General features: G+C 45.1%; 1 protein-coding gene across 1 annotated transcript in view; it reads right to left on the bottom strand.

Annotated features, from left to right (window-relative positions):
* The window catches only part of FBXL2 (F-box and leucine rich repeat protein 2), a 59,045-nt gene that overhangs the window by 29,931 nt on the left and 17,099 nt on the right, over positions 1–12,015 (bottom strand). The window contains exon 5 of the mRNA XM_060247538.1: positions 10,351–10,445. Coding sequence (XP_060103521.1) covers positions 10,351–10,445 — 95 coding nt within the window. The remainder of the gene's footprint in view (positions 1–10,350; positions 10,446–12,015) is intronic.

Raw genomic sequence — 12,015 nt, 5'->3', positions numbered from 1 at the left:
TAACCTTTCTTTACAATTTGCAGTACCCAAGAGTCCGTTGTTATGGACTGCCACGTCGGTAGGAAGGGAAGGAGTCTCGGAGTGGAGGGGGTGAAGTCAAAGAGACTGCTTGTTTGGGGGAGTGGTCTTTTTAGAAGGTTGCGGTCTTTGGCGTTGCTGGAAGGGCTGCTTTACAGGGGGTGCCCTCCTTCTCCAGTAATCAGATTGCTTTGGAGATCTAGTGCGCTTATAAAAGGGGGTTTTCCAAGGTCTCTGCCTGTTGCCTTGAGGTTGCTGTTGGGTTACCCCCAGTCGCTTCGCTCTTTTCCTACTGTCATCCACGGTGGTAAGGATGTCGTCCGTGGTGGCATTAAATAGACCCTGCCCATCAAATGGGAGATCTTCTATTTTGTACTTAATGTCCTGTTGTAAGGTGGACGAGCGAAGCCAGGCGTGTCTCCTAAGAGCTATTGCGGTCGCCATCGATCTGGATGTGCATCCGACTGAGTGGCGAACAGTATTAATTTGTTGCTTGCTAAGGCGATTAAGCTCTCTTAGTAGCTTGGTGGCCTGTCGTTGTGATGCTTCAGGTAGCAATGGCACTAGAGTAGTGAGTTGTGCTGCAATATTGTGTGTATATGCCGCGAAGTGAGCCATGTAGTTATTGATCTTTGCTGATGCTGTGGAGATTGAATAAAGCTTTCTCCCTAGTGTATCCAATTTACGCCCCTCTTTCTCTGGTGGTACAGGGTGGCGTGTTTGTTTAGTTTTCGAAGACGAATGTACAATCATAGAATTAGGTGCTGGATGGCTGAATAAAAATTTTGACTCTGGAGCGTGTATTTTGTACAGTGACTCAACACGTTTAGACGTTGGTGGTATAGAGGCTGGCTTATCCCAAGCCTCCTTCAGTGCCTCCAGATGGACCGGAAGCATGGGCAATGAAGAGGTAGCAGGTAGGTCTGCGTTGATCAAATCGTGGACGACGTCGGTAACTTTAGGAAGGTCAGTGGTCAACTTGATGTTCAAGGCTGTGGCCATGTCGGTTATGAGGTCCAAATAGGACTTGGCCCCTTCTGAGGGAGAAAGATCTGCAGGCTTGACTATGTCGGAGGCTGGTGAGGCTGGTTGTGATAAGGATTGTGAAGAGTCTGAAGCCTCAAGGTCCGACTCGTCTTCATCCCGTGGGTCCTGGGGATCCGGTGGCAAGGGTAGTTTGGCTTGCTGGTCGGTTTGCTTAGACGTTGAGGGTGTAGGAGAGACTGGGACCCGATGGCGAGGCGATACTGTCTGTTCGGAATGACGAGAGGACAGGTGCTGTTGGTACCGTGGTGGACTTTGCTGGTGTTGGTATCGTGCTGAATCCTGTGGCTGGTACCGGCCCAAGTCCTTTTGTTGTTGGTACCGTGCTAGATCCTGTTGTTGGTACCTGGTCGAGTCATGTCGTTGATACCGGTCGTGGTACCGTTCCCGATGTCGCACATCCTGGTACCGTGGGTCACGGGGCCTACAGGTGCGGTAAGATTCTATAGAAGGGGATCTTGACGGTGTATAGTGCAGGTAGGAGCATCGGGATGGAGAGCGTGATCCGCTATGGTACCGACTCCCTTCGTCTCTACTGAGGGATCGATCACGGTATCGTGTGCTCTTCTCCCTGTATGGGGATGTGTGGTATCGGTGCTTCAGTCTGTCTCTGTTTATAGGGGACGCAAGATGTCTGTCCCTAGAGAGTGATCTTCCGTGACGCCTATCGGGTGCATGGTCTCGATGGCGTGGGGAGTCGAAGCGGAGGGGAGACACCATAGCGTCTTTGTAGGTACGAGGGACATCGAGGGGAGACACCATAGCGTCTTTGTAGGTACGAGGGACAGTCACGTCCCGGAAGGAATCGAGATCGAGCTGTTGTTGTAGTTGCTGTTGTTGTAGTAGCTGTGTAGATGGCTGAGTTGGCTCCTTTGCCAAAAGCTCCTCCGGCAGGAATTCCTGTACCGATGGTGATCGAGAGCCAATCCGGATGACCTCGGATTCGATGGCATCTGCCGGAGTCAGGACTGGAGGCGGCGTTGGAGCCGTGAGCACTCGGAGCGAAGAGACCGCTATGGCGGCTTTCGCGTCCGAAGCCGTCTGGTGCGGCGAAGAAGATTTCTCTTTTCCCGTCGATTCACCGTGTTTTCTCTTGGAATCGTGGTGCTTCTTCGGGTGCTTTGAGGGCTTAAGCTTCCTGGGAGTCAGAGCCACAGAAGCTGCCTGGACCGTACTGACCCTCTGAGGCGTGAGGGAAGGTGGAGACTTCTGAGGGTCAGAAACTTGAGACATAGCCGGACGCAGAGATTTCGTCAGTAAATGACTATTCAGTCTAGCGGCGCGGTTCTTTCTAGCTTGTTTGCCAAACTGGGCACAGTGAGTACAAGTGTCAATTCTGTGAGCTTCACCCAGGCAAATCAAGCACAACGAGTGGCCGTCTGAGGAGGGAATCTTAGTCCCGCAACGGGTGCACTTTTAAAAAGTGATTTTAACTTCTTTTCCTTCCATACGCCCGGGGGGAAGGGGGGGGGAAGGAGGAAAAGGGAAGAGATAAAGGGGAAGAAAGGTAATATATATATTCTTTTTTTTTTTTTTTTTACTATACCAGACAGAAGTGAAGCAGAAGAGAAAGTGAGGAAAAACGTTGAGCGGTAGCGAAGAGAAAAACGGCTGAGGAGGCTAGTTGAGAGGAGACGCAACGAGGAAGGACTATCCCGGGCGGCGGTCGGAAAGAAACTGGTGGGTGGAGCGCCTTCCCCCCGCTCCAGGCATGCGCAGTGGATGCCTGCTCCCCAGAGCGGGAGGAAGTGCGCGCCAAAAATAATGCTTAAGGCTAGCTTTGAATTCTCCGAGGTCGGGTTCGTTCCAGCGGGAAAACCCATGTGTGGGACTGCACAGAGACCACGAAGAAGATCAGCCACCTGTTCACAGAGACTGGTGGTCATTCTACACTGGATAAGGTTCTACCTCCTAAGCAGGAGTGCAGGACAGTACTAGCACAAGGTCATAGAACAGCAGCACACTGCTTCTAAACAACTATAAAATAGAGTAGGGACCTATTATAAAGCAGAGTAGGTAGTATGACTTGTTAAACACTGCAAAAATTTGTTACAATTGACTGTCAATCACTCTGGAGTAATAACCAGAAGAGGTTAATGCTTGCCTTTCAACTTTTGGGAAGGCAGTCCAAACATTTGAGGACATGACTGCAACAAAACATTCTGCAGATATCAGTCTAGAAACTCTAGCAACATCCATGGACTGTAAACTGTGAGAACAACATGGCCCCAAAACAACAAGGACATCAATCCCCTAGGGACAAGGATAGTCATATCTGTTACTTAGTCCACAATCTTTCTGATGGTTCTGTGAATCAGAGAAAGAAAAGGTAAATGAGCCAGAATCTGCAATGGGACTACTATGGTTGCTTCTGCATCTTCAAGCTTGAAATTCAATTTTGTTTCTTCTCTGTTTGAACAGGTGACAAAGAAGGCTGTCTTCAGTTTCCCCAACCTGAGGACTACCAGATGGAGTATAATTCAGAGATCCACCGATGTCATCCGTCTTCCAATGACTCAGCCTGCCAGCTTAGACAATCACTATTCCCTTTCGATCAGGGGTGGCCAACGGTAGAAGAAGAAGAAGATAAGAAGATATTGGATTTATATCCCGCCCTCCACTCCGAAGAGTCTCAGAGCGGCTCACAATCTCCTTTATCTTTCTCCCTCACAACAGACACCCTGTGAGGTGGATGGGGCTGGAGAGGGTTTTCACAGCAGCTGCCCTTTCAAGGACAACCTCTGCCAGAGCTATGGCTGACCTAAGGCCATGCTAGCAGGTGCAAGTGGAGGAGTGGGGAATCAAACCCAGTTCTCCCAGATAAGAGTCCGCACACTTAACCACTACACCAAACTGGCTCTCCAGATGTTTTTTTGCCTACAACTCCCATAAGCCTCAGTCATTGGCCATGCTGGCTGGGGCTGATGGGAGTTGTAGGCAAAAACATCAGGAGAGCTACCGTTGGCCACCCCTGCTTTAGATGATCTACCCAGCACAGTAAAGATAGAAGTGAACAGGTGCCCCCTCAGATATTAAGAGATGTCTGTATGCAGGTGGTGTTAGTCCAAATCAAGACTTGACAACTCTTCAGCTTGTGAGTGGGTGGACTGCTCTGGACACCAGGAAATTTTTGCTGCAAAATACTTCTAGCCTGGACCATGTGTCTTTCATGAAAACATCCTCACAGTGGACTCCTCCATTCCAAGTGGACCGCATCTGTCTTGTCATTATTATCTTGCCTGATTCCAAGGTGAGAAGACCACGTAACATGTCTCCAGCTGAATCCACCAAGCCAAGTACAGCAGAATCTCTTGGGCAGGCAGGGGCGGTCAAGGAATTCAGTCATGAAGTATCTCATCTTGAATGGGGAAAAATGATGTCTTTATAAACAGGCTTAAAGCAGGACTCCCAGGCAGACACTATTATGCCAAAGACTGGCAAGAGATTAAAGCAGAAGAGCTTTCCTTGGTTTTTTGCACCAGAAATAAAAGAATTGTAATCACCCCAAGAGGATTATCTTATTTATATTATTATTTACCACCACTCCCATTTGTTGCAGCATCAGGAACAGAAGAATTTTAACAATTGATCAAAAACTATATAAACTGAAGGGGAATGAAAGAGGATTTCTGAATACCTCAGACAAGCTGTCAGAACTGATGTGTCTTGAGGAAATCCCTGGGAACTGAGATAAAGCTGAACATAAGAGAAGCCATGTTGGATCAGGCCAATGGCCCATCCAGTCCAGCACTCTGTGCCACACAGTGGCCAAAAAAACCAAGTGCCATCAGAAGGTCCACCAGTAGGGCCAGATACTGATCAGAACTGTAGTGCATGTAAAACTACAAAGATTATGTTTCAATAAGCATTTGTGGTTACGGTGTATAAGAATATGAGGGATGCTTTTGTAAGAGCCAGGGAAATCATAGTGGCCAGGACTGAATGCTGACTCCCCATTCTGAAGTTCTCCTTCTGAAGTCTAAATTCACTTTTGTACTATCAAATATTTCTGGAACATATGCTGGTGAAGTTCTCCATGATTGGAACCGAGTTAATTGTTATGACCTCCAGGAGATGTTAAATTGCACTGGAGACCTTAAATAGGAGTCAAGTGCACCTTTAAGAACAACTTAGTTTTATTCAGAACGTAAGCTTTCGTGTGCATGCACGCTTCTTCAGACGAGGAAGAAAGATCTTTGGATCTTTCTCAAAATTGTTTAAACAGACTGCAAACCACAGTTTATTTCAAAACTGTCATTCTGGAGAGAACAGAGGGGGTAGATTTACATTTGGAAAGATCTTTCCCCTTCTTCTTGACCTTTAAAGGATGCTGGGGAAAAATGGTTGAGAGTAGTGCAGATGGAAAAGCTAATTCAAATACTGCTATTTAAGGACCTGGAGGATGGAACACTAGCATCTTCAGATGCCTGCTCTCACTGTTTTGTTATGGGCTTTAATTGGATGAATGTCACACATAAGCTCTATATTCTCTTCCTTTTGTTCTTGTGCTCTTGAAGAGTGTCATGACCTCTGCTAACCAGCTCAGAAAATAGGTCTCGAAATTCTCAGAGAAGAGGCTGAGGAGCCAAAGCCACCAGCTGTCAAGGACCAGGAGGACCTAGACAAGGAGGCACCTGCTGACAATGATCCAACAGCACCAGAAACCATCCTGCCTGAGCCTGCAATGAAGGCCTTGCCATAGGAACCTGAACTGGTTACCAGGGCTCTGCATGGCAGGATGCAAGCCTGGGCCAATGGAGCCCTACAGGACACTTTCACCCTGCAAGAATGGCAATTGCAGAAATCCCAGGCTGAGGTGGCCCACAGGAGGCAAAGTGCTTGACTGGCTACACACAACCCCATCCCAGAGAATAATTATTTGCAGGATTCTGGCCTAAGCACGGTGCAGCCAAGTGTGATTACTTCCCAGCCTATTTATAATGAGGCATGGGAAAATTGTCTTTGCTAAATCAAATGGTGTACTAGGTGTAAGCCTGTGTCCCTGGTCCAACTCCTTACTTCCAGTTCCAGCTCCTTGTCTCTGGCTCCTGCTGATGCTCATACCACTATCCAAGCCTGATGGCACTATCACTTGAGGAGATATGACTGGCCCTGCTTACAGATTATAGTACAAAGAGTTTCCATGAACTCTATCTCTAAAGGCCAGAAGACAACTGGTGGATCCTAACTCCTTAAAAAACTAGTTTTGCCGTGTCCTGACCTGGATAACCCAGGCAAGCCCAATCTCATCACATCTTGGAAGCTAAGCAGGGATAATTCTGGCAAGTACTTGGATGAGAGACCTCCATGGAAGACCAGGGCCAGGAGGCAGAGGCAGGCAGCAAGTCACCACTCTGAATGTCCTTGCCTCCCAGCCCCACTAAGGTCACCAGAAGCCAGACATGACTTCCAGGCACATGGCATGTGCACACACACACACATACATGAACGCACAAAATTTAAAAAAAGTTTTGCCCTTCTTTCTGGTCACAGGAGGCATAGACATAACTACGGGGGGCCCTCTGGGGCTCCCCCCCTGAATTTTTTCAATGGGGGCTAAGCCCCCCCCCCCCATACTCCTTTGAAATGATGTTCTTCAAAGGCATGGGAAGCGGTAAAGCTATCCACTCTGTTTTTTTCCTCTCAGCTGCCAAGAAGGAAGTCAGAGACTCAGAAGCGTTTCTTTTTCACCTTCTTACAAATGCTAATTGAGCTACAGTAAACATCTCCCTTCTCTCCCCTCCCAGGAAACACACATGTGTGAATAGGAAGACTGCTTTGTCTCTGGGAAAAGCTGTTTTGACCTAAGCAGACCTGCTTCAAGTGGGTGGGGAAAGAACTTTGATAATGTTTATGGGTAAGATAATAGAAGTAGAGTCCACTTATCAGTAGGGACAGATCTCTCAGAACTATGAAAAAGTGCTTATTTTATCCTTTCATCTGGCCTGCCTAGAGGGCTGAAGGAGGACAACTGATATTGGAAAAGGTAAGTTTTCTGCAAAAAATTTTGTTGTATCTTTGGACTCTCTAGATTAATTACTAAGGTATGCGGAATACATCAATACTTAAATATGTTTGGTGTCGGAAAAGAAAGTATAGCTCTTGACCCTCCCTGGCTGCATCCACTTTCAGTGTGGTAATGCTCAACATACTTACAATTGGGGGAAAATGAGATTGGGAAGAGGGGATATGAAGATGAGAGGCCTTTTAAAATTTCCTTTTGTCCTGTGTGCAGTCCAGAGACAACATTGCCAAGGAATGAGCACTCTGTACATGTTCATGCTTTTCATTTTGCTGTTACCTAAAATGGTATGGTACAGGTTCAAAGGAGCAACCAACTAGCTTACAGATTCAGGTGGGGTAGCCATGTCGGTCAGAAGCAGCAGAACAAAGTTGGAGTCCAGTAGCACCTTTAAAACAGCCAAGTTTAATTCTAGGTAAAAGCTTTCATGTACATGTACACTGTTTTATTTAGATCCAGGTGGGTAGCTGTGTTGTTCTGAAGCAATAAAGTTTTAATCCAGTGGCACCTTTAAGACCAACAAAGTTTCATTCCAGGTATAAGCTTTTGTGTACAAGCATACTTCATCAGATACAGGTGAAACAGAATTTAGAGTCAAGATGCATAAGTATAGGAGTTGTTCTTGAAAGGGCAGCTTCAGGGAGAGCTCTCTCAGGCCCACCCACCTCACAGGGTGTTTGTTGTGGGGGAAGAAGATAAAGGAGATTGTAAGCCGCTCTGAGACTCTGATTCAGAGAGAAGGGCGAGTTATAAATCTGCAGTCTTCTTCTTCCTCTTCTTCCTCTTCCTCTTCATCTCAATTTATACACCATCCAACCCCCTAGCAAAAAAAATCCATGCCTCATGTCAGAGAAATATTTTTGTGTGTGTAACCCCAGAAACTCTATAGTGTCTGAAACAATATCAAACGGTAAGAAGGCACTGTGAAGGGGCTATAGACACCACTTTGTTGGTGTTAAAGGTGCTACTGGGCTCCAACTCAGTTCTCACATTTGTTGACTGCTTTATTATCTGTACTAGGAGTAAGGCCCATTGTGAAGAAAAATACAACGAGCTGCAGAAGGAGGCTCTGAACAAGTGCCTGCCACCCTTGCTATCTTCCCACCCAAGTGAAGGCATTGACCCCCCCCCCACCTCAAGGGGAGTTAATGTCTGCCATCTAGAGAACAGTTGTAAATCTGAGTGACCTCCAGTGCCTCCCCAGAAGGAAATGGCATTGTAACTGTCTGAGGTCCTATCCCTTCTCAAACCCTACCCTCTCCAGGCCCCACCCGTAACCTGGAGTTGGCAACCCTATCTCCATTCCTTTATCTGCCCTTCTGACTTCAGCTTTCCATTGCCTTCCCCCTCCCTGCAGCTTCTACAGTGGGGAAGCCAAAACAGTTTGCATCATTCTCCTCTCCCCCCTCCCATGTGATCTGAACAACCCTGAGAGGCAGGTTAGGAGAGGCAGGAAGTCTATGCCTGGCCCAAAATCACCCAGTCAGCTTCCACAGCAAGAACCTGGGTCTGGCACCTTTTCCTGCATTTGGCCCAGTCCATGGGCATTGTTGGGGGGGTGCTCCCTAAATTTATGGGGAGCAAGCTTCTCTATAAATTCATAGGTAGTGATAATGGAGGCCCCTCCTTGTGATGTCACTGGCACCTCCCTATGATGTCACTGGATCAAATGCCTCTGGCAGGGCCCCAGCACCCCCCCCCCGGGAAATTGAAAAGTCTATGCTTCTGACAGGAGGCAGTACCTTAGCCAATGTAGAATGACCTTGTGCATACAAGAAAATAAAATCAAATTACTAGCAATTTTTTTTCCTCGGGAAAAGCAGCTAAGAGATGTTCAGCAGAAATATAGCATGAACATAAAAGGTTCAAAAGGTTCCTTCTCACCATGTCAGTCTTCCCTTTCCAGTTATAGTCTCAGCAGATTCATTGTGAGAATTAAAAAGGTATTTAAAAAGAAGTAATTCTGCTCACATTTATCTATCCTTGAAGGAAAACTTCAAGTTCTATAGCTTTTACTCACAAAATCCATTTGATGATTTACAATTTATTAATGTCACATCCACACTCTTAATTACAATATGAAGGTCTCCTGAAATTCCCCAAGCAATTAAAATAAGACGTTCATTATGGCAGGAAGAATACAAATTAAAAGATGTACAGCTAGATCTTATCCAAAGCTAAAATCAATTGTTTTAGGTGAACTTAAATCTATATACAGTCCCCTAAAACCATTTCTGATAAACTCAGCACAACCAGGAAACTGGCACACAGAGGGAACAATGAGAAAAGACACTGGAGACCTGTGATAACTTAAGTCATCTTCAGTTTTCTTTACAGGCAGGTGCCAGTGGTAGGCGGGGGGAATAATGTCCCTTAACATTTCCTGTACAACACCAGCTCAGGGGGTACTGGCATGGGGAAAGTTAGTACATCCCTCCTATTTCAACACCAATCAAAATCAAGGAGCCACACTAAGGTTAAAGGAAGCTAAAGAGATCAGGAGATCCAATCACAGATTTTCAGTGTTTGCAACAAAATCACATGACAGAAGGGGGATACTTATGACTTAACAGATAAGGAGTTCCATGCTGTAAATGTGGGCAGAACACAAACACTGGCAGATCTAAGGGTAGAGTCATAAGGTGGGCAGGCTGGATGGAAGAAGGGAGAAGCAAATAAGAGCTTTTATGGAGAACTTTTAAAACCTGTCCGTGCGGAAAAGAAATCATCTCCACTACCGAAAGACCCTGCTCACCATTCTGCTGCTCCTCTCAGCATACATGCTAAGTGAGGCAAGAATTAGGTCCTTCCAAAAGGCAGCAAAACAGATGTGCAGCTCTAGAGGGGTTCAAGATTTAGCTGGGCTCCACAACTTACTTGAGGGTGCAAGCCCACTCATTGCAGATCGTTGGCAAGCATTCATTCATGCAAAAACACTATTTACAATACAACAAGGCAACATTTTTTTCATGAACTATATTTGTCTGTTACATGTGCTCCTTTCCCAATGACTGAACTATACTGGCTCTTAGCACAGCTGCACCAGCAGTGCCTTCAGTTTAGTCACACTCCAAAGGTGGGTCAGATACCATGGGAAGGCAACATTGTGTCCAGATATACATTGCCACTTCTTCATTTCCCTCATCTTGGCATTTCTATCATGCTGAAGTTGGCAACTGAAGTAAAAATGGTTTCCACATATATGATGTGCATCATGCAACTCAAGTATATGCATCTATCTGCTGAAGTTTTAAGCTATAACTTACTTCAAAGAACAGTCTCCAACCCCAAGACAGCCTCTCAGACTTAGTTGTCTCAGGAACCCACCACATCTTTTGGAAATATTTTCTAATACTCGGCCCTTAAACAGATGAAACAAATGTCAACTTCATATCTAATCAGATGGATTTTATGATGAGATCCATGGCAGGGACCATAACATCTAAAATATACAAGAGGAAAAAAGGTTCTTATTGAAGACCTTTACAAATCCTACTGGAATTCTCAGCCAGAATTATAAGGAAATCAAGCAGAACTACTTTAACACATTTTTCATTAAAAAGTAAAACTTGTATGAGATTTTAATTTAAAGCTGCTACAAGGCAGGGAGGGGCATACATTTATCCTTTCCTCAGGATAACAAATGGGAGGTGATGTATGATCTAGATGGGGTAAACAGCACTGGGAGCCAGAAGAACTAACATATACCATCCCACAGTTCTGCTTCCCTGATCCAACTCACCCACACTCCCTCCCCAACTGCTTTGTGGTTTGTTTGTTTAAAGATGATCTGGCTATTGATCTGCCAGCACCTTCTCTAGTTTGGTTTTTATCATTTCATTCTTTGTCATATGTTAATGCTTTATCAGACTCATTGAAATATACTATATACAAAATGTCATTGGAAGTATGTTCTGGATTGTGGTTGTTAAAGGACTTTTTCAGTGCAAAGAATAGACTGATTTATTTTGTTCTACTGTTCTTATTTGTCATAATTTGCCCTTCCTGCCCAGAAGACTGGAAACAGAGTCTACGCCACTGTATAATTTCTTCAATAGTAAAGCATGGTATTTTATAACAGTTGCAAATACATATACCAACATACTGGCACTATCCTTCATATTTCTCTCGTGTTTCAGTAAATATTAATATTATGGCCGCTTCCACACAAAGGTTTTTCTCTGATTGCACTTGTGTGGGGGGGGCAGCTTTAATCATTCTTTCATCATCCTTTCTCCTTCCTCAGTATGCTCTTTCTTGGCTGTTACAATTTTGGGAAGACTGCAGTCCAAGTGTGTTACCATACTATTTGGCTAGAAAATATATGCATTTTTTTGCACTTGAAAAGATCCCACCCATATAGGTACCATTTTCCCTGCTGTGCCACTAGAGGCTTAAAAATAAAAAAGCTATAGCAACTTGCATTTTTATAAAATGCTAGGAAAATGGCAGCTGTGAGGCACTGATGGAGCAGAGCAATTGCACGGAAAACTCCACTGCCAATGTGCATGCCTCTGTATTCACAGCAGTGATAAAAGCAACACAGAGAATCCTTGCTGTGTAGAAGCAGCCAACACTGGATTATAGTTTTCTTTCTGTGCAATCAGCATACTATTATGTTGTGGGGCATATGTTAATGTGTTAATGGTCTCATCCATCATAAAAATGTTAAACATTAAAATGTCACATAATTAGAAATCTTACCCTTACCAGCAAGTTGAAGTCTTAGCACTGTGCATGAGATGTCACCAAAAGGCATGCTTGGAAGTCACATTGAGCAAAAGATAGTGGATACAGGGAATATGCACTTTGTGTACCTTTAAAAATAATCCAGACAGATGATTTTTGGGTATTGCAGGAGTGCTGTGGATTTTTTTCCCTCAAAAGTGTTGAGGTTTGGTTTCAATGGCATATTAAATTAATATATTGCC

The sequence above is a fragment of the Heteronotia binoei genome, chromosome 10, assembly GCF_032191835.1.
Source record: "Heteronotia binoei isolate CCM8104 ecotype False Entrance Well chromosome 10, APGP_CSIRO_Hbin_v1, whole genome shotgun sequence".
Lineage (NCBI taxonomy): Eukaryota > Metazoa > Chordata > Lepidosauria > Squamata > Gekkonidae > Heteronotia > Heteronotia binoei.
Note: the sequence above shows the minus strand (reverse complement) of the source record. Positions and strands in the feature narration are given on the sequence as shown.